This window comes from Myotis yumanensis, unplaced genomic scaffold, assembly GCF_028538775.1.
Source record: "Myotis yumanensis isolate MYYU_CA2020_CCGP unplaced genomic scaffold, mMyoYum1.0.hap1 SCAF_9, whole genome shotgun sequence".
Taxonomy (NCBI): Eukaryota; Metazoa; Chordata; class Mammalia; order Chiroptera; family Vespertilionidae; genus Myotis; species Myotis yumanensis.
The window spans coordinates 64,806,681-64,831,723 of NW_027223760.1; the positions used below are offsets into that span (position 1 = coordinate 64,806,681).

The following is a 25,043-nucleotide window of genomic DNA, read 5'->3' on the forward strand; positions in this document are numbered from 1 at the left end:
TGCCCCAATGCATGCGGAGGCTGAATCATTTGTGAACAAGCTTTCAGTGACAGGTAATCAATCACTGTCCACAGACCCCTTTCCCTGAAGCAGCCTGTGAACAATGGCCTCTGAAGATCCTTGAATTCCCTCCTTGAACAGCTGCAATTTCCCTGGGAGGATTTGGGGGCTTGTCTCTTCCCTTCCCCTTGACTCAACCTCTCAATGGAGATGTCTCATAGACCTTCCTCCACATCCCCTCTGGGTGCTGCCTGCCTGCACCCTTTCCCCTTTCACTTTGCCTCTTGGAAGAGTCCAGGTTGGAGTATTTCCCAGGACCTGACCTACACCCCCGAGCAAAGAGACCTCATTCATGCTTAGGGAGGGGCTGAGGTTGTGGAGAGCAGGGGCATTTAAAAAATCCCCTTCCCCTTTCCTTGCTCATGTGTAGTGTTGATCAAAAAATGGTGCTGTTGTCTGGGGGCCGTGCCCTGGGGGACAGAAGGAGCTGGCCCTGCATTTGTTTATGAATAGTGGGGACCTCAGGCTGAATTGGAGTCTGGTACAGTGTAACCTCTGTGGGTGGTGGTTCAAGGAAAAGGTCTTTTCTTTCTGTGTCCCTTTTCCAGGGTGTTTCAGCAGATTCTGAGGCTTTAGTGAGTGACTCATTTGTTTAATCAAAGTTGGAAGTTTAGGAAGACATTAAGGATTTTTCTAGTCTATGGAAATGATTTCGTGATCCTCAAAAATACGGCTTATTTCTGCACTTTTAAAATACCATTGCAATGATCCTGAAATTGGTGACCTTGCGCCCAGAGGTGGACCTGCAGAGGAAATAAAAATAAAGGACTAAATGCATGCCCTTATTCTGTCTCCTGGCCAGTTCAGAGTCCTCCTCTGGGCTACATTAGGGACTGGGTATGAGTTTTAAGTCTTGAGCCAGTTTATGGGGATGTAATAATCTCTGTAATGTGTGTGTTTGAATACATACATGAGTCAACACAGCCCAGCTTCTCAATAGGAAAACTTAATAGGCCACAAGAGAAAAAATTAAATATATATGCATTTAAATATGTATTTGTGTTTATATATGTAAATTATATATATATACACACTATATATATGTTTATATATTATTATTATTATTATTATTATTTGCCTATTATATTTTCTTACTGAGGAGGTTGGTTAGGAAACTAATGTTCCCCTAGTACGTATTCTATGGACTGATATCTGATGATACCAGCAACATTAAAACAGAATTTAGAGACTTGTGATGTTCTCTATTTAAGTTTTTAAAAAGAAGAAAAGGAAAGAGAACCATGCTCTTTTCGATGGAGGTATCCTCAGCAATAACAGAAAACTGACAGGCAGGTATCAGGACTGAAAAGGCTGAGCAAGAGCCTTCTTTCCCTGTTGGGTCAATGCTTTCTTTTGCTGCTGTTGAGTCGACACTGCTTAAGGTGGTGTGGTAAGTTGCCTGGAGAGTGCGGGGCTGTAGGTAGCTAACCTAGGTAATTCATCTAAAGCCAGGGGTCCTCAAACTTTTTAAACAGCGGGCCAGTTCACTGTCCCTCAGTCCGTTGGAGGGCCGGACTATAGTTTAAAAAAAAACTAGTCGGCTGCTAAGCAACAGGCGGCAAAAACACCCGGCAGGCCAATAAATGTTTTCAGCGGGCCGCATGTGGCGGGCCGTAGTTTGAGGACCCCTGATCTAAAGCAATCTACTCTACTCATGCTGGCTTACTTTTCTGTCTCCTCTGGATCCAATCTGAGCGGGTATGCTTCTGCTTAGTTACAGTTTTGGCAACAGTCCCCATCCCTCCTTCACACTGAGCGGGAATGATAATTTCACATACTTTTTTGAATATTCATAATGTTTTTAGTGGCATTGAATCTAGCCTTAGCCTAAGCTTAGTTCTGTCCGAGGTTTGCAGAGCTCTTTGAAAAGCATAAAGAGGTGGGCATGCGTTTAGTCCTTTATTTTCATTTCCTCTTCTGCATGCTGACTTTGTTTTTATTGTCTCACCCTGACTATTCTTTTACCCTTATCTATCTGCTTCTTACTTCTAAACCAGGGGCAGTGGGGCTTATATTAGTATTACTCTTGCAAAAGCTGCACTATTGGCTGATGGGTAGAGGGACTTCAGTGTTGCACAGGGCTGCCCATTCGGCAAATCATAAAATATTTCATACTCCTCAGTTAATGTCAGTGGTGTCCCCAGTAATAGTGGCAACGAAAAATTGGTTTCAGAGATTTCCAAATCCCCTCATTAGACCATGCAAGAAAATCATACCTTCCCTAGGAGGGCAAATGAAAATGTGCCTTTGCTAGTCTTTAGAAAGGGGACTTTATTAGGGTGGTTGCAGAATCTCCAGATGACATCAGGTTTTTGCGTTGACGTGGCCTTTAGGTGACCTGCTAGCACTGTCACATGCTCAAATGCTTGACATTTGAAGCACAGTGTCTTAGGAATCTGAATCAAGTCTTCCTGTGTATTTTTACCTTGTATTCAGCTGACACTGTGAGATGTCACAGACTCTGAACAGAAGTGCTGGTTACTTTAGATAGAACTTGGGAATGCCTCGTTTTCTTCTGGAGTCAAAGAGAAAAAAGCACCCGCGTCGATACCATCATTCTCAAGTGCCTTTTAATAGTAAGTCAGTAATAGTAATCTTCAGATTTAAGAGCAAGATGAAACAGCCCCTTACTGGGCCCTGCAGAGAGCAGAGAGGTCTGGTGCAGTCCCCACTATGTTTATATCCAGTCTCACATTCTGTAGCTCAGACTCCCGCATAGGGAAAACATCTTAGGTGCTTTGTTAAAGATGACTTCAGCCCACACATTGGATGGGCCAGACATATACTATTGTTGCTGGAGAGGCAGGGACACTTGTATAGAATAAAGATACAAAGAAAACATTTCTATCCAATAAAAAGCATGTGAATGAGTGAAAATAAAACCAAGACTGGAAAGTTGTGATTTTTCAGAATACTTTAAAACAGTGATGGCGAACCTTTTGAGCTCGGCGTGCCAGCATTTTGAAAAACCCTAACTTAACTCTGGTGCCGTGTCACATATAGAAATTTTTTGATATTTGCAACCATAGTAAAACAAAGGTTTATATTTTTGATATTTATTTTATATATTTAAATGCCATTTAACAAAGAAAAATCAACCAAAAAAATGAGTTCGCGTATCACCTCTGATACGTGTGTCATAGGTTCACCATCACTGCTTTAAAATATTTATTTCACATAAAAATAGTTGAAAAACAAAATGTACCCCACATGTACCAAAAATGATCCAGAGGCAGAGTGGTCCACTGGGAATGTGTTATAACTCTAAAGAGGCCAGTTTTATATCATGGAGCACAAGGGGAGAAGAAAGAACCATACTGACTTTCTCCTGATTTTCCAAAGGCGGCAGCTTTTGACCATTTAGAAGAATATACCCGTTTGCGATTCATGTCTTTGCTATCATAGTGTTTCCTCTCAGGATTTCATGGGGACAGTTATTTTAAATTGCAGTGGAAGACTTTCTGGAAAGGTAAACATGACATTGTCAAGGAAACCCCTGATCACCTCTTGTCCCAATTTTGCTTTTTCTTTCCTCCCTTCCCCTTTTTCTTTTTCTTTTCCTTTTCCTTTTCCTTTTCTTTTTCCTTTTCCTCCCCTCCCCTCCCCTCCCCTCCCCTCCCCTCCCCTCCCCTCCCCTCCCCTCCCCTCCCCTCCCCTCCCCTCCTCTCCTCTCCTCTCCTCTTCTTCCCTTTTCTCCCCCCCCCTTCCTTATCAGTTTATTTGAATTGAGAGCAGGTAAGAAGGAAAAGTTTGCCGCCTTTCAGCCTGTCTTCTGAGGTTGTCTTTGTCTCATTAGAAACAAGCCGAGTGATTTGATTACCTTCAATCGTTCCTTTAAAACCCAAGAATCTCTATACATATGTCAAATAAACTTTTCTTAGAGATTTCTTGTGCTTGATGGAGCACGAAGAGTAACAGGACCTAGGTTCCCACACACTACAGCAGTTTGTTCACCACCACCTTTAATGCCTGTACTTAGCAAGTATTTCAGACCCCTGCACCCAGCCATAGGAAAGCTGTGAGATAGGGTTGGGTGGAACCTAAGTACAAATTAGCTGGGAACTTTGAAAAGAGAATTCATCTCCAAAGAAACATATGGAAAAATTAAAAAAAAGAAGAAGAAAAAAGAAAGAGGAATCTAACATATGAAAACCCAATCCCACTGGAATGTTTTTTCATACATAGTATAAACGCCACATAAATAAAACCACAAACCTATACAGAAGTACAGGAGAGCATGGGAGCCCCCAGCTCGCTCTCCTGTCAGGGCCTCCTTCGGGAAGCAAGCGAGTGAGCATCCAGAAACAAAAGCTATTTGAAACCCTTCCTCCTGGGCACTGCGGCCTGATTCAAAGGGAACTCTGAGCAGTCCCTTAGGAGGATGCAGTATGTGAAACAACCCCAAAGGAGTCTTTGAAACAGGCTGTGAGTTTCTGAACTTTTGGGTACCAGTGGATAGTGAGCATCTTTTCAGGACAAGGAAAGTTGGAATGGAATAGTAATATTTAACTGCCACAGTGCCTGTAAAGTTTAGGACTTCTGGGGAAGAGTTCTGGCTGTACACTTCCCAGTAATATACCCACTTCTAGCCGAGTTCTGGTGAAATTTTCACTTAGAAGGTACAGTGCCTCTCTTGGTCTTGTTCCCTGTGTAAATCTCTGGTTTGAAAACTTTGCAGCATTCAAGGCGTTTTAAGCTTGAGGGCTGAAATGTCACTTTAAAAGCAGGGTTAAAAAGGTCACACAGCTGCAAATAATAATAGCCCAATGAAATTCAGATTCTAGCTGCAGCCCACTTCAAGAATAACACTGAAACAGGAAACAAGCTTACTAGATCTTTTTACCAGTGAAGCTAGTAAGGACACATCTGATAAAATGTGTGTGTGTGTGTGTGTGTGTGTGTGTGTGTGTGTGTGTGTGTCAGACAGACACACAAAGAGAGACAGAGAAAGACATACATAACAAAACAAAGACACACAGTGGAATAGACAATACAGAGAGAGAGAGACATAGAGTTTCAGAGGGAGAAGATATAGAAAAATAAGATAGAGAAAGACACACAGATTCAGAAAAGGATACAAAGACACACAAAATAATTGATTTGCTTGGACTGAAATTCAAGGGTGTTTATTTTTTATTAGAAATTATGACATTCATACTTGAAAATTAAAGATATATTTAAAATACCAGGTTTTACTTTTCTCTCATTTTGAAGTTAGCTTCCATTAGTTATTTTTAAGTAATGTCTCTTTGAATGTTCCCATTTTAGAATGTTTTACTAAAATAGTCTTGTTTTACAGATGAGCAAATAAGATAATGAAAGGTACAGTTTTCTTCCCAAAGAAAGTCTTTGCCCCAAATTGAATATATAATTCCTTTCCAATAGCTAGCCATGTGGTGGGAGAACCATGTTGTGTCCTTGCTTTTATTTATTATTATTTTTAAATCCTCACCTGAGGACACTTTTTTAAAAAAATTGATTTTTAGAGAGAGAGGAAGGGAGGAGAGAGTAAACTATCCATCAGTTGCCTCCCATGCACCCCGTCTCCCCCCACACGGGGGATTGAACCCACTTTCTAGTTATGTTCCCTGATCAGGAATCAAATGCAAAACTTTTTGGTGTATGGGATGATGCTCCAACCAATCGAGCCACCCTTCCAGGGCTGTGTCCTTTTTATAAAAAGTAGAGTCAGGCGTCTCAGAACAAATAACCTATACTGTGTTGTTGGTGAATTTCTGTTGGATTATTATTGTGTGTGGGTCTTTGCTTTTTTTTACGGATACATTGATTGAGATATCGACTTCCTCCTTACCGAAACACCAGTAATAAACAACCTTTGCTCCCAGAAACAAAGTAGGATTGATGTCAACTCACACAGTGTGACTAACTCAAGATGCGCCAGTTTGTCAGCTGTCCTTGGCACTTAGGAAGGACCGGTTTCCTCCTCTAGTGCTCTCTCAGCAGTCTAGGAAATTCAGTGAGGTAGAAGGTCTGTTTCACGTGAGTCCTGCCAAGAAGACTCTCTCCACAATCACAGTAGGACAATAAATGCTGACAGATGTTGTTAACATCACTGTCAAAATTCACACACCCTCTTTCAGTTCTATAATTCCTTCATATCTGGATTAACAATACCAGAGCAGATGGGGCACATTAATGTTGTTATTAGTGCTTACTAACATTTAGATTCAGTTTGCAGCTTTAAAGTTCCCATAACTTTTGGTGTTGATCAAAGTGCATGCCAGATTTTCAGATTAAAGCAACATTTTTAGTGTCTTACTGTTCTCAATCCTATATCACTGTGCAACTCTACCTGCTATTCCTGAGGGAAATTTGTGTCAATCCACTAAGATTGGAGTTTAACTGAGGATCCGCAATGGTGTCCTATGATTTAGACGGAGAAACAGCCCTCTTGGCTTTTACAGCAAATGATGTAGTAGGTTTTTTTTTTTTTTCCATTTGGACTCACTGTTGTCCTTTCGTTTAAAATACATATTTACAGTATTTTGCGTAGACTATCCAAGTTTTAGAAACATTTGTTTTTTTTGCAATGTTTGCCATTCATGAAATGGTAATTCCAAGGATATCCCTGCCTGGCAAAGCATCTGAATGGATTGCATCAGCCATTAGTGGAAGATTTCCCATTTTAGACCAAGAGGAATTTGTGGGGTCAGATGATGAACAATGAAAGGGATTCTTGCTCATTGCAAGGCCAGACGAATCCAGTGGCAGTTGAGGGTCTGAATTGCAAATCCAACCTGTCATCTCCTTGTCAACTGCGAAAAACCTCTATTCACTTTAGGCACTAGTAGAGTTTGTTATTAGGGTTTTGTGTTGTTTTCCAAAAATTTGAAGGGAAATTAGACTCATGAGGCATTTAAGTGAACACTGAATCTGAACTTTGGTAAAGAGAAACAAAAAATAGAAACTTTCAAATGATTGAACAGCCAGCCACAATTATGACTGTAACTAACCAAAGTTATGGGTTCACTCCATGTTCCTCAAAGGGCACTCTGTGGGGGCCACAGGCAGCTCACAAATGGCTAACAGACTGGATTTCAGTGGTTTTGATGCTCATGGCAACATTAACAGACTGAATTTATCATGAATCAACACATTTACATGTGAAATTTAATGAAAAGTAGCTTTAACTCATTGTTTTCACCAAAAGCAACTTCACTTCCTCCCCCCGCCCCACATCCATTAAATCTGGGGAGATTTTTGGCCTTAACTGGGAACAGGTGGAATGAGGCCTGCACAACTTTCTGCCTCGCTGTACACTTGGTTCTAGGCCAAAGAAGGTTGAGAACCACTGCCGTAGGAATAGAGAAAAGGCAAGCTGTTTGAAAAGGTTTATTGTGATGATTCAGGATCCATTCCACAAATATTTATTGAACGCCTACTATGTCAGCTCTGTACATTGCCAAACACCACTTGGTTCATCAGAATATACCAGCTAGAAAAACAACTGAATGGGAAATGAGATGATGAAGCCCCTCTTCTGAGACCCAAACGCAGAACACGCTGTCTGAAATCACATCTGAGTGATCTGCCCCCACTTGATGGATGATAAAAGAATATACATAGGGCCTTAGTAGGAGTCTTTTTAAGGGAATAATTATTACACTACGTTCTAGAAAAGAGCCATAATAAAAGACCATAAAAATGGCTCTTGACTGATACATCATGCCAGATCATACTAGTTGATAAAAATAATGATGCCTGCATGGTAGAGCAGCACCATTTAGTAAAACTACAAACGCCCACAAAGAAAGGAATGAGCAAGGATGTGCTGTTTGCAGAGGCTGAATGTGGGAACTGTGGAGCATCCAAATAAAGCAGTTGAAGTTCACACACATATCTACACACCCACTCAGGCCTTATTAATCACTGAAAACTTATTTTAGCAACTGCCATTTTACCTTAGGACTTTCATTTCAGTACTGTGTTGCCAAATCATTTGGTCCATGGGATCCATAGCATGTAATAAATTGATACAGATGTATTTATGTTTAACAAGTAAAATAATAAAATTACAGGTAAGCATATTGATGACTGAACTCTAAACTATCGGATGGCAGACTCAGTCTTTCTCTGATCGATCAGATTCCTCTAAATGTAATGTCCATGCTATGAAGGCTCAATAAGACAGAGTAAATCTAAATGGCCGGAATCAAGTGAAATAAGTCAGATAGAAAAAGTTAAGGACCATATGATTTCACTGGTATGTGGGATATAAAAGTGAAAGCAACAAATGAACAAACAAGAAAAACAAACAACAAATCATAGACAGAGTTAACAGTATGACAGTTACCAGAGGGATGGGGTGTGAAGGTAGTAAAGGGTAAGGGGATCAAATATATGGTGATGGAAGATTTGACTTTGGGTGGTGGGCACACATGCAGGTGATGTATTATAGAATCATGCACTTGAAACCTATATAATTTTATTTACCAACTAGAGGCCCGATGCATGAAATTCATGCAAGAGTAGGCCTTCCTTCCCCTGGCTGTCAGCACCGGCTTCCCTCTGGCACCTGGGACCCCCGGCTTCCCTCACAGTCCTGGCTTCGTCTGGAAGGTCATCCAGAAGGATGTCCAGTCCAATTAGCATATTACACTTTTATTACTATAGATGTTACCCCAATAAAACTATATGACTGGACCTTATTCTGTCTCTAAGCACAGCATCAAAGTATAATTCCATATTATTTGTTACAGCTCATATGCAAATTATAACTAATAATTAATAAAAGGTAGCTAATGTTGGCACCAAGCAGAATTGCTAAATAATCACCTTTATGGGCTGGAATTTATGGGAAAAATCAGCATTTTGATGGACTATGGTTTGGAATAGAGTTGTGATTATGATAGGAAAGTACTTTCCATAATTATGAGTCAGGGCTTAGTCATCCTCTCCTTTCACTTTGGCTTGTTAATGTATCTCAAGTTAAGCAATAGCACTTTCAATCTTGACCATTTCTGTTTGTTGATCATTAATCTAATTTGTTATCACTAGTTACTATTTTTGGATGTAGGCTGTAAATGTATTCATAGGGAACTCTCCCATTTTTACTGTGATGTAATCTTAATGTTGATTAGTAATATTACGAATATTGGCATTCTTTTGTTACTTTGTCAACTAAAGCTCTGTGTGGTGCCCAAGAAAGACCCACCTTATAGCAAATGCTCTTTTAAAATATTAAAGTGAGGTTCCAGTAAAGCTTGCCTGCAATCCGCCCACGTTTAAACACACCTTTACATGCACAGACCTTTGTGCATAAGTTGGAAATGTCTTACAGGCCTTCTAACTGATCAGTGTGATTCAGGAATGAAGTTACTGAAGACTGATATTCATGCTCCCATTGTAAAGGAGGGAAAATTGAGGCCTGAAATAATTCAATGGTCTGGCACTGCTCAGGCAGGTCATGACCCCAGAGACAAAAAATTTTCCCGGGAAGCATTTCTAAAACTTTACTAGGAAAACAAGGCATATTTAATTAATGGATAACCCGATTACTCTGTTGTTTAATCACTCTTGGATCAAAATCATTTTTTAGCTTTAAAGTCACCCTTTATTTTGAGGCTTAGAAGTAAGTTATCAGCATTTACAGCAGAGAGGAGGGATGCTCTATGAAAAGTGATAACAAAATTAAATGAATAATGAGATATGAGAAGTTATTTAATTGCTCATGACTTTTCTAAGACAAGTGCAATGAAAGCTCCTAAAGATATTTGTCATTTTTGTTGTTTGTTTTGTCCTTCTAACTATAATAGAGCAAGAGTTTAAACAATATTGCTGATATAAGAAAGCTGGAAAATTAAGCTAAGTAAATGTGTTGATAGCTGACCAATGGGAGGTATTACTAATGAAGATTGAAAAAGGCATTTCCCTGGCCAGGTAGCTCAGTTGGTTAAAGAGTCGTCCCAATACACCAATGTGTTGCAGGTTCAATCCCCGGTAAATTTGGCCTCCAGAAAAGAGTAGGAATCCAGACAGCAGGGAGGCTAATGTTCATGTTCATGTTTTTCTCTTCTAATTTGGGAATTGGCATAGAGAGGAGGCTCCACGCACTGCTTTCCTCACGTTTCTCAGGTGGAAGCAGAAAATATTCATGGATTTGTTTTCCTTCCTCCCTCTCCCGCTGGCCCTTCAGATTTATGAGGAATCCAAGATGAATCTGGAGCAGGAGAGGCCATTCATCTGCAGTGCTCCAGGCTGCTCCCAGGTGAGTGTGGGGATCTTCTGCTCATCTTACAGGGGTCACACCTACCTTCCAACAGGGGAGCAACTCTCTCTTGACTATCATGCCTGCTGTGGGCTTTCATTTTTCACCAAGGTATCATATCGTCAAAGTCCCCCTCACCATCATCACCACCACCATCATCATCATCAATGTGTTCATTTTTCATTTTGAATAGTTTGAACTACTTCCCTCATAGCCCCTGAAAAACATCGGTGTTGGACATTTCCACCCATAACTTCTCCCTGGAAATACGCTAGTTGCATCTTGCCCACCAGATGCTCAGGTTAGTTATTTCAGAAAGAGGGGAAGGAGGGTGCCTGCTATTACAACAGCTACTTGAATATTGGCTCTTTGGTTTACTGGTGAAAGAGCTTACAATCAGTGGTTGAATTCTATTTTGTTTTGTTGTCCTATTTGAGTTAAATAAACCCCCTGTAACTCTTTGAAAACCTATAGTTTTTCTATTTGTTTAAACTTTAAGAGGGGAAGTTGGCCTACTGTGCTAGATTAAACCTCTTTTAGCCTCCGACGGCTCCAATCAAGTGGAATTGTGAGAATTAGATGAAATGCTGCATGTAGTTTAGTATAGAGCCTGCACATAAGTGTTCAATTAATGTTTGCTGTTGTTACTATTCCTGCTGCTCTTATTATTACACTGGAACCTGTCCCTGGAAGAAATTGGAAATCTCCATCATCTAACATCAGAGTGTTACATATTGTCTTTGAAATTTGATGGTGACTTTTTCTATACATGACCCTTTGGGTGTCTTCATATTCCAGTCATTGGAAAATGACCACATATGGTCACTCTCACGCCAAGATCTTCATTCTATTGGATATGGGACAAGCTCAAAGCACAGGCTCTTTCCAACGTGGGTAGTTAAGCTCACTTGCCCTAAATTGCCCACTTTCCTGCGCCACCCTATTTATGTGGTGCCGCATGTCCAGGAGTCAAATGAGAGGTGATGTCTATTGAGGGCCCTTGTTATATCTCCCCAGAGAGTTTGGAGGGTCTGGGAGCCTTTTGGAGAGAAGATGCCATGGAAAAATGAATGTTGTTGCTGGTGCTGCCTTGTGGTGTTGGTTGTAATATCAGCCACTGACTGAGAAACCAGAGCCCTTTGCTTGGATTCTAGCAAGTTCTCCCAGGGCTTTTTTGTGAATGTTGATTTGCAACCTATAAATAAGAAAAGAAGTAGAGAAAATTATTTTGAATTTAAACTACTTTTCAGCAAACTGGTTTTGGAGGTCATTTTGAAATAGGAAACACTGGGACAACATAGATGGGATGATCTGTAACTGGGAAAATCCTACTATCCATTGTGAGTGCAGACAATGGCCTTACCTAAATAAGGTAATGCTGGTTCCCTTTTAGTTTCCTTAGCAAGAAGTCTCAAGGGCCAAAGGGAACCAGAGAATTTGAGCATTATGCTTTGGTTTAGCCATGAAAATGTGACTTTAACTTTTCTTCAGTTCAAGCCACTCAGCAAATTTTGGGGTGCCTACTATGTGCATATGACATATGTATCTCTGTCCTCACAGAGCTTCTAGTCTAGGCATCATATTTTCAACCACATAATCAGTTAATCAGTTAATTTCTGAATTACGATTTTCCATGAAGGAAGAGCACAGGCCACTTTGAAGAGTATCGTAGGAGGATTTCCTTTCCTTGGGGAGGATAATGGGAGCTCCGCTATGAAAGGGGCATTTAATGGAATGGGATCCTCCAGGGATCTGGCATACTATAAACCAATGAGGTTCATAGCGAGTCAGGATTCCAGCAGAGCCCAGGTTGTGACTGGTAGTAGAGGAGAGCCTTTGAGGAAGGTTGTTAATCACATCTAATACTTAGATAAGTCAGAGAGAAGGGAACTGCATGTAGGTCATCAGACTGTGTGACATAGTTTCCCAGCCTTGTCACTATTGACATCTGGTGCTGATTAATTCTTGGAGGGGGGACTGTGCATTACAGGATGCTTAGAAACATCCCTGATCTCTACCGACTAGATCCCAGTAGCACTCACTCCCTAGTTACAAAAACAAAAAATGTCTTCAGGAATTGCTAACCATCCCAAATTGCCCCAGGTTGAGAATGCCCAATGGTTTGAAGTTTGGCTTTAGCCTTCTTTCTTTTCGGATCCCTTCCTTTGGTGGGGGGGGGGGGTCACCTACCTCTAAGTGATGCTCTCCACTGGATTTTAAAGTTTGCTCTAAGCCATCTCTTCTCCTTTTTGGAATAAGGCAGTGTATAAAAAAATAAATGCCACAGACATGTGGTCACTGGTGTCAGATGCTGCGAGAGCTGGGACAGTCAGAAGCTTGAGCAAAGGCTGTTGGGTTTGGCAGTGGGTGCTTGCCGGCGACCTATGAGAGAGGAGCCAGGGTGGGGGCCAGAGTGGAAGGATTAATGAGCGAGTGGGTGGTGAGGAAGTGGAGGTGGCCAGCATAGAGGACTCTTTCAAGAGCACTAGGGAGTGACGGGAAGCAGAGTGATACAATGGCAGCCTGAGAACGATGCTGCTTGAGAGAGGTTCTTTTTTAAATTAAAGGCGAGCCATGGCTGGATTTACTCAAGGGCAAGGATGAGTGAGCTGGCTGGCTTGAAGGACCCCAACTGAAGCACCAATCCTGGGAAGATATGGGATGTAGAGCATCCTACAGAGGAGAGGGGGTGCTTATTCCTCTGAGAGAGGATGCAATGGAAATGGAATCTGTGAAGTTACATCAAATTCTGAGGTGGAGGTGGTAATAAAGGATGAAAGGGATACCTTTCAAATGACCTTGAACTTCTCACCGAAGGAGTAGGTCATTTCCTTGAGAAGGCTTGGGACTGAGAAAAAGGCCAGATGAACATGAGGATTTTGGATTTGTATAGTTTCTTGATTTTTAGTAAAACTCTAAGCCTCTCCCCTCAATGCCCTGCCAAATTTAAATGTAAAGATGCATTTAAAACTTGATGTCTCTATTTAATGTGGAAGCGCTTCTTTTCCTCAGCAAGTTGTTATAAAACATGTGCATCTTTCATTTGAAGAGGTATTGGAATTGAGAAAATGTAGTAGTTGCCCAGTGATTACAAGGATCTCCTGGTGGGGGGTTAGGAAATCCCCCTGGAGTCAGTTGTGATCATGGCATTTACTTAGTGACATTCCATAGCCTGGGGACCTGCATGGAGAAGAAAGGATGGCCGGGAATTGGAAAGGGGAGTGAATATGAATTATCAATGCTGCATTGGGGATGATGGAAGGATTTTCCTCCCCTTTTCAATCATTGGAAAAATACTTGGCTCTATGAGGAATGGCCTATAGTACCTGCGAGTACTTTTTGTGTTTATAATGCCTTGTATATTAGCTTTGTCCCAGAAGTAATGAAAAACAGCTTCTCTCCTCTTTCTGATCTCACAAAGTTCAATGTTAAGCTCACTGTTCCTTTGTCCTCCACATCAATCATGTTTCAGGTTCCAGTGGCCTCTCTTAGCTCTGTCTTTGTTATAGACAACCCATTTTGGTTATTTATAATTTGCTGTTAGTTTCCTACCCAATTAAAAAAGACATCACAGATGTCCTATACTGTCTCTTTTGGAAAGTAATTTATAGTCAATATGAAATATAATGGAAATTATTATTATTTAGTAAGTATTCTAGTTAACATTCTATTTTAAGCTATTATTATACAGAGCCAAAAAATGGCTTACAGGTATAAAGTAAAGGATATTGCTATGTTGTTTGTTGATTATATATATCACAGAAAAAGTTATAATAAGGCTTTTGAGAGAAGGAGTAAGACATTTAATCTGTGTCTCTAAACCATACATGGTAATGGATGCAGTCATTATAAGGTGTTACAAAAGACCAAAGAATAGATGAATCTGCAGCAAAAACCCAATTCATTATAGATCTTTGTATTCAGAAATCTCATAATTATCATGCTTTTCAAATTCTATACTCTCCAATTTATATATGACTGACATATAAATGTGTGATATTTATTTGAAGAATTACTTTTAGAATATTTTGAAGGATTTAACCCAGTAAATTCCCTCATTCTCATGAACACATCATACTATCTGCAGAAGAGAGTTCTATCATAGTAGCAATGGCCATTGAAATTTATAATGACTCTGGAGGAACTGGGAAGCCCTGAAAGATTGCCTAAATTATCAAAGATTCGGAAATGTTCAGCAGAGTTTGTTGTCTTTTGTTATATTTGACTTTGATAAAGCAGATACTCTGTTAAGTCCAGTTATTTAAAAATCCAGTCTGAGTCAGTATAGGCTAGGTCTAACAAATTACCCCAGAGCTTCAATGACTTAAAACAACAAAGGGTGATTTCAATTGCCCAAGCATACACTTCTATTGTAGGTTGGCAGGATGTTTTTCATCATCCTTTAGTGACTAGGATAATTGAAGGGCCACTATTTCTAATAATGTGAATCGCCATGCTACAAGGGAGAAGGAGGGGGATCTCTAGAGGGTCTTGCATCAAGAATTAGATGCTCACATCTGGGTGACCTGTGACTTCCATTCATTACTCAATGGGCAGAACTAGACATATGGCCCCACCCAACCACATGAGGGCCAGGAAATACAATCCCACCATGTGACCAGAAGACAGACAGCTGAAAATATTTGGGAGCAGCATTTTGACAACCATAATATCACTCTTTGAAAATTAAAAATAAAGTATTGGTTTACTACACTGTACAGAGTATAAAATATCAAAAATAATTTGTCACACTACTATAAATCATAAGTATAGTTATAAAAAATCAGATAATGAGTGTCCAAGGTCTTCATAAACAGAAACATACTATACAAATGTCAGGGTGCATACTTGCAGGTTTATACCAGTATGTCAAATAATTAATCAAGACCTGTAATTCTTTCCCAAAGTCTGACATGAATCAAAATATTTTTCCTACTTCATACATTTCTCCTACTTTCAGTTAATCTATAGATAATGTCTAGCATACTTATTATGTCTTAGACTTACTTTTACATCATTATGGTTAACAATAACTACTAGAGAAGAGTTCCAAATAGTTTTGCAAAACTCCAGTACTACTCAGGTCTAAATTAATTTTAAAAATTGGGCATGTTTTTCTCATATGTTTAGGTAGAAATAGGAGATTACTTTTGTCAGGTTAGTTATTCTTTGCAATCATAAATAAACATCCATATAAACAGTCTTTTATTCTTTAAAAATACAGCATATTTCTCTTGTAGATATTATTTTAATATTTTCAATATTATTAAGTTTCCTGTCTCTGTTTATCTTCATCTAAACACAAAGTTAAGGTCTATCCTTAGATACCTCTAGTTCCTAAGGAAGCATCTAGTTTACTGATGACTCATCACAGTTGGTTATATTCAAGTCTTTATTATTATGTCTAAGAATAAAAGGCCTTCAAAGGAATTCACAGGGGAGGTGTGGGGTGTCAGATAATAGTGGAAGGCAAAGATCTTCTATGTCTTATTAGTACTCAGCCAGATTTTTCTACAACATAATTAAGGCCCTGGTTAATTATAATGGAAATAATGATGCATATATTTGGGAGTAATTCAAAGGAGCATCCCAATATATTTGCTCACAGAAAATAATTTATCATTTTACTTACTCATGCTTTCACACCTTTTCAGAACAGTATTTTGTTTTGCCTGTCACATTTGCAATGCTGAATAAATCTTTTCTCTGTAATGGCAAATATATATTACAAAACTGAATGGCTCCTCTCCCCTCTCCCTTTTTTCTCTGTTTGTCTGACAGCGCTTCCCAACAGAGGACCATCTGATGATTCATAGGCACAAGCATGAAATGACTTTGAAGTTTCCCTCAATAAAAACAGACAATATGTTATCAGGTAAGGAGCCATCAGGCAAAGAGGCTTTGCGTGATCAGCCACCAATACTTGTTCTACTCATGATAGGGTGATTTCCACTAGAAAATTCTGTGCCATGAAAATATACATTTCTAAGGTATAAAAAAGACTTAAAATAATGGTAAGCAAAAATATAATCAGCTAATGCAGTGTTCACTCAAAGAATTGGAGAGCTGTGACTTTTCATTTTCTGGCATGTAAATATTTATTACTCTAAAAGTTGACTCCATATATCTTTGTAAAAAGCACACACCTGTGATCACTCAGGTGGCAAATATAAATTAAGCATCTATAATGCATATTGCATTGTTCTGAGTGACATGCAAGGTGTAAAAATTTATATGATTTCTGTTCTCAAGGGTGTCACAATTAGTTTGTACCCTAACACTTAGCCAAAATAGAGGACTGGGACTGTCCACAATATCCAGATGGGCCCCAACTTACTAGATACTGGTAGTTTGACTTATGATGGTTCAACTTACAATTTTGTGAGTTTGTGATGGTGAAAGAGATAAGCACTCAGTAGAAAATGAACTTCGAATTTTGAATTTTGAATCTTGATCTTTTCTCTCATGGTGCTGGGCAAAGGCAGTGAGCAGCAGCCCTGCTCAGCCACGAGATCACGAGGTGAAATAACTGATACGCTAGAGTGTCCTGTGTTGTCAGTGGTTTTGGGATATCGTGTTTTGTGTTTTCACATCCCATCATGTCTATAACCTATGTATGGAAGTATATTGTCCTCCGTTGATTCTCACTTTGAACTGTGTCTCCAGCTTCTGGTGAGAAGAGGAGGACAATTACTCCTGAGATAAAACTCAAGATAATTGCCCAACTGTAGGGTAAAGTAAGTGTTCTGAGCACATTTAAGGCAGGTGAGGCTAAGCCATCATGTTCAGTAAGTTAGGTGTATTAAATGCATTTTTTACTTATTATATTTTCAACTTATGATGGATTTATTGGAGGTAACCCTACCACAAGTAAAGGAACATCTGATATCAAATGAGTATTGTAAGGAAAAATACTCTGCAACTTTAATAGAAAGAGCTCTCTTTCTGGACTGAAGTGGTAGGTGAAGGTTTCCTTAAGAAACAGTTCCCACTTCATACGTGGGAGTTTAAAAGAGATACTGCATGGAACCATAACAAGTTCTCAGCAAATGTGAGCAGAAGTAAAAAACAATAATCCATCAATTAATTGCCATTCCTTCCCAGTTTGATAGGTGGTATGGTAAATTAGGAAGAGGGCAAGGCCAGAGGTGAGGAAACTTAAACTCTGTCTAGCCTGGGCTCTGACTCCACCAGCTGTCTGACCTTGAGGAAGTTAACACACCCTTCTGGACCTCAGTTTCTTTTTCCATAAAATGGGAATGATTTTATCTGCCAAATCTATTCAACAGGGTTATTGTGAAGATTCATGAAATAATGTAAATTGAAGTGTTTTATAAATCTCAGCAGGGTAGTTGAAGCATTTCCCATTACCCTTCTTAGGATAGAAATATTTCCCCAGAGCCACCAGCTCCCTGGTATTGTGAGAGAGTGAGGCATCCATGAACATGTTAGAGTGATAGCACAAGAACAGCTGACGGCCCTGGCGATTATAATTTAACATTTCTATGGCACTTAAATCTTACAAGTATTTTATTAGCCCAATTACTAGTAAATCCGCCAAGAGTTTGTCAGACAGATTATTTTTACAACTCTTATTATTGATAGAGGAGGTGACACACAAAGACATGGAGCCACTTTTCCAAGCTCACCAAACAGGGCAAAGATGAGGACCTGATCCTGCAGTCCTAACCCATTGACTTGTACTGGCCACTGCACTGTCATCCTTTACAAGTTTATATACACAATCAAATACTCCTGGTGACAGAGCTGTCCACACAGTTTCATCAACCCACCAGTAACTTGCTAATAGTTCAAATACATTGTGGTTTGGAAGACTCTCCAAAGTCTAAGGCATCCTCTTCCTTGTCCTTCCATCACCACCTACCACTCTCTCTGCTTGTTTGTTTTTACTGAACCATCTGACTCTTCAGAAATAGTTTGTGTGAAGTCTAGAAACAGAGATGCAGAAGCTCAAATTTGTAAGAATTATAAAAACCTACAAGGGCTAAGAAGGACAGTCAGTTCTTGTGTTTTTAATATTTACTAGAGGCCCAGTGCACAAAATTTGTGCACGGTGGGGGGGTGTCCCTCAGCCTGACCTGCACCCTCTCCAATCTGGGACCCCTTGGGGGATGTTCGACTGCTGGTTCGATCCTGTGGGATGGGGCTTAAACTGGCAGTCGCACATCCCTCTCACAATCCGGGACTGCTGGCTCCTAACCGCTCGCTTGCCTGCCTGCCTGATTGCCCCTAATTGCTTCTGTCTGCCAGCCTGATCGCCCCCTAACTGCTCCCCTGGTGGCCTCATTGACGCCTAACTGCTCCCCTGCCAGCCCAATCGCCTCAACTGCCCTCCCCTGCAGGCCTGATCCCCCCCAACTGCCCTCTCCTGCAGGCCTGGTCCCCCTAACTGCCCTCCCCTGCTGGCCTGGTCACACCAAACTGCCCTCCCCTGCTGGCCTGGTGAAACCAAACTGCCCTCCCCTGCAGGCCTAGTTGCCACCAACTGCCCTCCCCTGCTAGCCTGTTCGCCCCCAACTGCCCCCCTGCCAGCCTGGTTGCCCCACATAGCCTGCTGTTCAGTCATTTTGTTGTCCCTCACTAACACCCCTGCCAGCCTGGTCGCCCCACGCAGCCTGCTGTTTGGTCGTTACTGTTACTATGATGGTGTCCCAGACAATTTGCATATTCCTCTTTTATTAGTACAGATTACTTCCTATAGAGTCACTGGTGAACTTCATAGTTCAACAGTGAACTTGTATATGCAAGTAGCAAAGCTGTAGACTTTGCAATTCCAAATATTTAAATACATAAGTTCTTCCTTTATTTTTCCCAAATAGGATCCCTAAAAAAGACTTCATGGTGGCAGGGGAGTGGGAGGTAACTATTAGGGGGTGGTAATTATGTGGAGATATTACCAGTATAGTGGTGTCAGCATAGTATCTTATCGGCATATTGCTAGTAAGGCCTCCAAAAAGTCCCATCTGAAGGTCTAAAAAAAGTAGCTAAAGATCTGTGAACATTTCTATATAATAGATATGAGCAGGGTTTTGATTAAGTTCTTGCATCTTTTCAGTTGGTCTTTATCAGACCCTTGTTAGTTTAAGGCTGTTGCTGCCAATAACTGGCAGTGTCAGGTGGAAAAATACTGGGAGAAAAGTCACTCTAATTTTTATTACATCAAACTTGGAGTAAGAAAATGAAGGGAGAAAGAAATGGGGGAAAACAGCATGAATAATATATTGGCATATTTTCTTCTGCTTTCTCATGCTTTATGTTGAAGCTGGTATGAAGTCATTTCATATTCCCAATGAAATTAAGTGCTAAATTTTTTAACTTGTTACTCGTTCTACATGTTTGTAGTCTGATAGAATTTTCTTGCTGGGATGAAATACATAGATATCCAGTCCAACTTTATTACTTTGCATTCAGAGGACTGAGGTCTACTACATGTCATAAGCCAATGTTGTTCACATTGAACTGTAATGGGCTATCTAATGGGTGTTTTTGCTTTGCTATTTGTTTATTCTAGGAAAGACTTCAATATGTATTTATCTCAAATCTCATTGTAGTTTTAGCATATTAGAGTGTGATTAGAAATATGACTGAAGTTTTTACTTGTGTGTATCTTCACTTATTGAGAAAGCAAGAATGTTGTTCAATGAAGTGGAACATTGTTTCCAGGATACTGATCCTGATCAATCAGACGACGTCAGCCCAAATCCATTGCTTGTGGCTCTTTGTTACAAACTCTGCTTAATCATCCATGGGCATTTTGAGGGGGAAGCCAAAGGGAATGGAATATACCTCACCCAAATTGTTTTTGGAATGAACTAGAATATAAAAACCCCGACTGAGTAAGTAAATAAATCACACACACACACACACACACACACACACACACACGCACACAGCCCATATTTACTTCCTCTTCCATTGAAGGTGAAAGTACATAGTGAATTCCCACTTTGTAAATTAACCCAATCTTAATGGAACAGGGGTGATTGACATGGTTTGCACCAGAGGGCAGCATGCTAATAGCAGTAGCTTCCATTCATTGCCTTGTCTTGTGCCTGCAATTGTGCCTTCTCCTTTACATGCATTATATCATTTAATTCTAGCTACTTTTTCATATGAGGAAACAAAATCAAGAGGATGAGAAGTTTGTCTAAAGTCTCTATGTGTCTATAATTTTCTTACTCTACACCTGGATTTGGTGAGCTATACATACTAAAAACATGCTTTGGCCTTAGATTTGTGTTTGAATATAAATCTATAAACTGCTTTTTCTTTTATTATTGACTTATCTCTTTAATAGCAATCAAATGAAGAAAATGAAAGTTTTTAGGAGATTATACTAACACATTAGCATTTAGAGGAACAAAGATTGTGCTTTTAAATCAGATTTTCTTATTCATTGCAACAAGTGGCTATTGGCATTTATAGGAGCTTCTCAAGCATGCTTCAAGCTGATCTAGCAAAGTAGAACTTTACATGATTCACTTGAATACCTCAGAGGCCTTGATCTGCAGTCGTCTTTTATGTATGAAAAACTGGCATCCTGTCTATTCCATCTGGAAACCCTCCCCTTTGACAAAGAGTGTCAGAGAACGCAGGCAAATTAGTGACTAAGTGGAAACGTTAAGCTTGAGCTTCCACTATTTGGGGCAGGTTTTGATAAGACAATCACCTTGGATCCCTTAGTTCGCTTGGCCAGCAGAGACATGATCTCACAGTGTTACTAACCCTTTTTACCAGCTCAGCTCTTCTAAAGCAAATTAAAATCATGGCTTGATTGCTGTTGGAACACTTGGGGTAAGCCATGGCTGATAGTGAGGAGATGCAGAACATATAATTGTTTGATTTAAATCTAAATCTATGTTTCTACAGCTATGTGTCCTAAGCAAGGCCCTTGTCAGAGCCTTTTTGACTTGTCTCATAGGCACCCTCAGGGTATCTAGTCCACCAGCTGTCCACCTTGACAAAGTACGGATTCCAGCAGATGACTCAAGAGTATAAGAGAGTCTCATCTCTCACTGATTTGGATCACCCCAGCCATGGTCCGCCTTTTAAGCATCCACAGCTGTTGTTCTAAAACCAGAGTTGCTTTGGTTTGACTCATGGTAGCACTGCATCTTGGGATATGGGGAAATATCAGTGTCACTGAGAGGACCCTATCACTTTTATTGTTCTTTTATACTTAATAAAAGGCACATTTATTGCAAAGAAGCCTGTCTTGAATTCTGTGGAATTCTGTCATTTGTTACTGATTATTGCTCTCATAAAGGATTATGTATTTTCAAATTTATTTAATGTAAACTCTCTTAACCAGGACTTTATTAAAATTCACATAGGGACTAAATAAGAATATTGTAAAGAAAGCATTACTGAAAAATTCATGGGAATAGTGGTAAATATAAACCAAATGTAAAAAGTATCTAAGAAAATTGCCTTGTTTGAGAACCCCAACTCTTACTAAAATAGATAAGCTAATTCTAATTATTTTCTCTATTGATTTGAGTGCACTCTTGGGAATTCCATTAAGCCACATTTTGTTGGCTGAAATTAAGTCATGCAAATAATAAAAAATGCATTGCCTTTTAAAAAATACCCTATAATTAGAATGGTCACTAATTCAAACTGATCTTTTTTTATAACTGGTCTGAATTAGTGAGGCTTTTATAGAATTACTAGCCACCATCAATTTAATATGAAATGATGTAAAATTATTTTACATAGTCCTTTAGTAATAACCATAGTTAAGAATATCAGGCCAATAGGAAAGAAAATTTTGCCTAGGGAGTTCACATTCTTCTCCTCCGATGTATGATGGGAACTCTGATTTTCTTTTCCTTTTTTTCTTTTTTTTTTTTAATTGATGGCTTGCTGCTCTGCCATTTTTTTAATCATTGAGGAAAATAAAACATAGACAAACACATAACTCAAATGCAGCTCTGAAACCGAATAAGGTAGCAACCTGTTATTAAATTTGAGCAGTCTCACCACTTTTAAAAGGAAGAATCAGGTTTCAGGCTTTAGCTTTGTGCTTGACATTTAGACTTTGTCACTGAGTCTGAAGCACTTGATGCTAGGCAGACTATGGACTGATGGGAAAACTTAATGAGTTACTATTTCTTTCTAATAGTTCTAGCCATATACTTGTTTTCCTTCCCAGATGCAATGTGGTACAGGATTTCCTATTGTATAACTGGTGGGTAAATTCTTAAATCATAGTGCTGTTTGTGGCACTCTTCCAGGTGGATATACAAGGAGTGTCTCCACACGGCCAGTGTCCTTTCCCTAGCTATCTACAGAGGCTGCAATTCTATGACAAAATGCTCCTTTTTTCAAGAAATAGATTCACCAGGAAGGTAACTAGGTATTGAAATATGGCAGATGTTACAAAGGATTTTTTAATCCCTCTGGTGCCAAATCTTCATTGTTCGATGGGTAAAGAGATCCCCAAGGAGGTGAGATGAGTAGAAGTGGTAATATTTCTCATGTGCACTGGCTCCAGGTGTCTCCTAAGAACATGCGTGCTATTTGCAACCTGAGAGAAGGTAACACGTAGATGCTTATGCAGTGGCAGTTCAGATTTACAAAGGCAGTAACAACAAATCACCGTCAACGCGGGTCAAGTTCCAACTCAAAAGTTATTTAACTGTCAGTTTCCTTTGGGGTTATCCCCCCCTGTCATTCAGATGGTCCTCACTGAAGTGGAAGCACTAAAAAAATAGTGAGCAAAAGTCCTTAAACAATCGCCTCAGCTCTGAGTTCCCACTGGAGTTCCTGTAAGTCCCTGGAGTGTGGCCTCCTGGACACACATTAGATATTATCCAACTAGAAAGCATTGGCCCCTATCATTCAGGATATGGAAATTGCTGCTGCTGTAACTAACCAGTGTATGCACTTAGTTTTAAATAGGGTGTGGTTTACAAGAATTTTAATTTATGGCCATGGACATTACCCACTTCAGGTCTAATTTCAGCTGGAACAGTTATTTGACAAGGCATTCATGTGGCTAAGAACCTCTGCCTCTTTTATTTAAGCTGCTGATAGATTTAGCTGTTCCCTTTTTGAAGATTTGCACATTTCCTGGCTTACTTGGAACTGGTACCATGTGGGATCAAAGACAACTGGAGACCCTGTATTAATTCTAATAAATGTTAAAACAAAAGTTAAGCTCCATTGTCTGGTTTCTGTTGTAACTGGAAAGAATGGCTCATTCACAAGAAGAAAATGAATAAAAAATTAGGAACAGTGTGCCTTATCTATTCCAAATGTGGACATAGATATCTGTTTTGTTTTTCTCTCACTATATCATACAGCAAAAAAAGTCCCATTTGGCAACAACTCTGGGGCCTTCATCTGGGTCTTCTGCTCTTGGGATGGGAGGAACCAACTCCATTTATAGCCCTGGCTCCCCTTTCTTGTTCCCTCGCTTTTGCTTCTATTGTTGTAGAGAGACCCATGATGGCAGTGGCATTCCTGTCCCTGTGCCATGCTTCAACCTCCTTTGCTGATATATGTGAGCACGGGCTGGTATTTGGCAATAATTTTGCTTTAGAGGAGACATAAAACATCTGTCAACTTTGCTTGGGGAGTGGCCCCCGATGCTAGCCTGAACTCGATTTCATGGGCCATCTCCTGAACTCGTCTCATTGTTCAGGACTTGGAGCCTCCAGGATGACTGTTTTCTCTCCCTGGAATCATGGTCCTCAACTTATAAATCTACAACAAAGAATCATAGGGGAATAAAAGCAACATAAAACCTGGAAAACTAAATTCCAACTGATGGCAAGTCGTCTAGTATTTCATTTTTCACATGTGATATTTTTTCAGGTTTTTTAGTCACCAAAAACATTTCTGCAAGTTAGTAGAGAGTCTGTGGGATTTAATACAGTTTTATTGTATGAGGGATTCAGTGATTCCCAGATATTTCAAAAGAACTGAAGATTGTTAGGATTATCAATTACTGATATGATTATGGAACCCAATTTCTAAATTTGGCCTGAGGTGAGTTTCAGTTTCCTCATAAGTAAAATGGGGAAAATAATTTTTACTTAGTGTAATTGGTGTGAACATTAATGAAATTGTGCATACAAGACACTTAGTACTATGCCTGGCTTGGAATAAACACTCAATAAATGGAACATGCACACACACACACACACACGCACACACACACACACTGTTTTGTTTCCACTTTTACGTCTTATCTACTTACACCTTCTATTCAGAAAGCCCCTTTATCTGTATATCTAGCCTTTATATCTGGCCTAATATCTAGTGCCTAACCAGCTGTTACTTATATTCCCATTTAGCTGTCCTTTAAATGGTCATATGTTTCTTTGGCCTAATGACTGTGCTGTTTGAAGGGAACCCATTACAATGATGAGTTCTTTGGAGCTGAGAGAGTCTGGTCAAAGCTCAGGATTCAGATTGAAAAGGGATTAAGTTTTTAGGTAAAAGAGGACTTCATAGTGATAAGATGGTTACAATTTGTGTGAGCTTGTTCAAGTTACTTAACTAATTTCTCCATTTCTAAAATAATATACACCCTACTTATCTCACAGGATCTGTGAGATCTGGAATATAGAGAATGTTGTGAGTAAATAGTTTGTAAAATGGGCAAATATTAAGTCACAAATAGTGGCTTGAGATCCTCCAGTTTTCAAAGTAATAAGTTCTCTAGACCAGTGGTCCATGAGGTCCGAAAGGTTGGCGATGGCTAGTTTAAGGAAACCTTTGTAGC

General features: G+C 39.7%; 1 protein-coding gene across 1 annotated transcript in view; it reads left to right on the forward strand.

Moving 5' to 3' along the window:
• Positions 1–25,043, forward strand: part of LOC139016447 (cyclic AMP-responsive element-binding protein 5-like) — a 236,228-nt gene that overhangs the window by 50,865 nt on the left and 160,320 nt on the right. Inside the window, exons 2-3 of the mRNA XM_070424492.1 lie at positions 10,217–10,288; positions 16,070–16,163. Of these exons, the coding sequence (XP_070280593.1) occupies positions 10,235–10,288; positions 16,070–16,163 (148 nt within the window). The 5' untranslated portion in view covers positions 10,217–10,234. The remainder of the gene's footprint in view (positions 1–10,216; positions 10,289–16,069; positions 16,164–25,043) is intronic.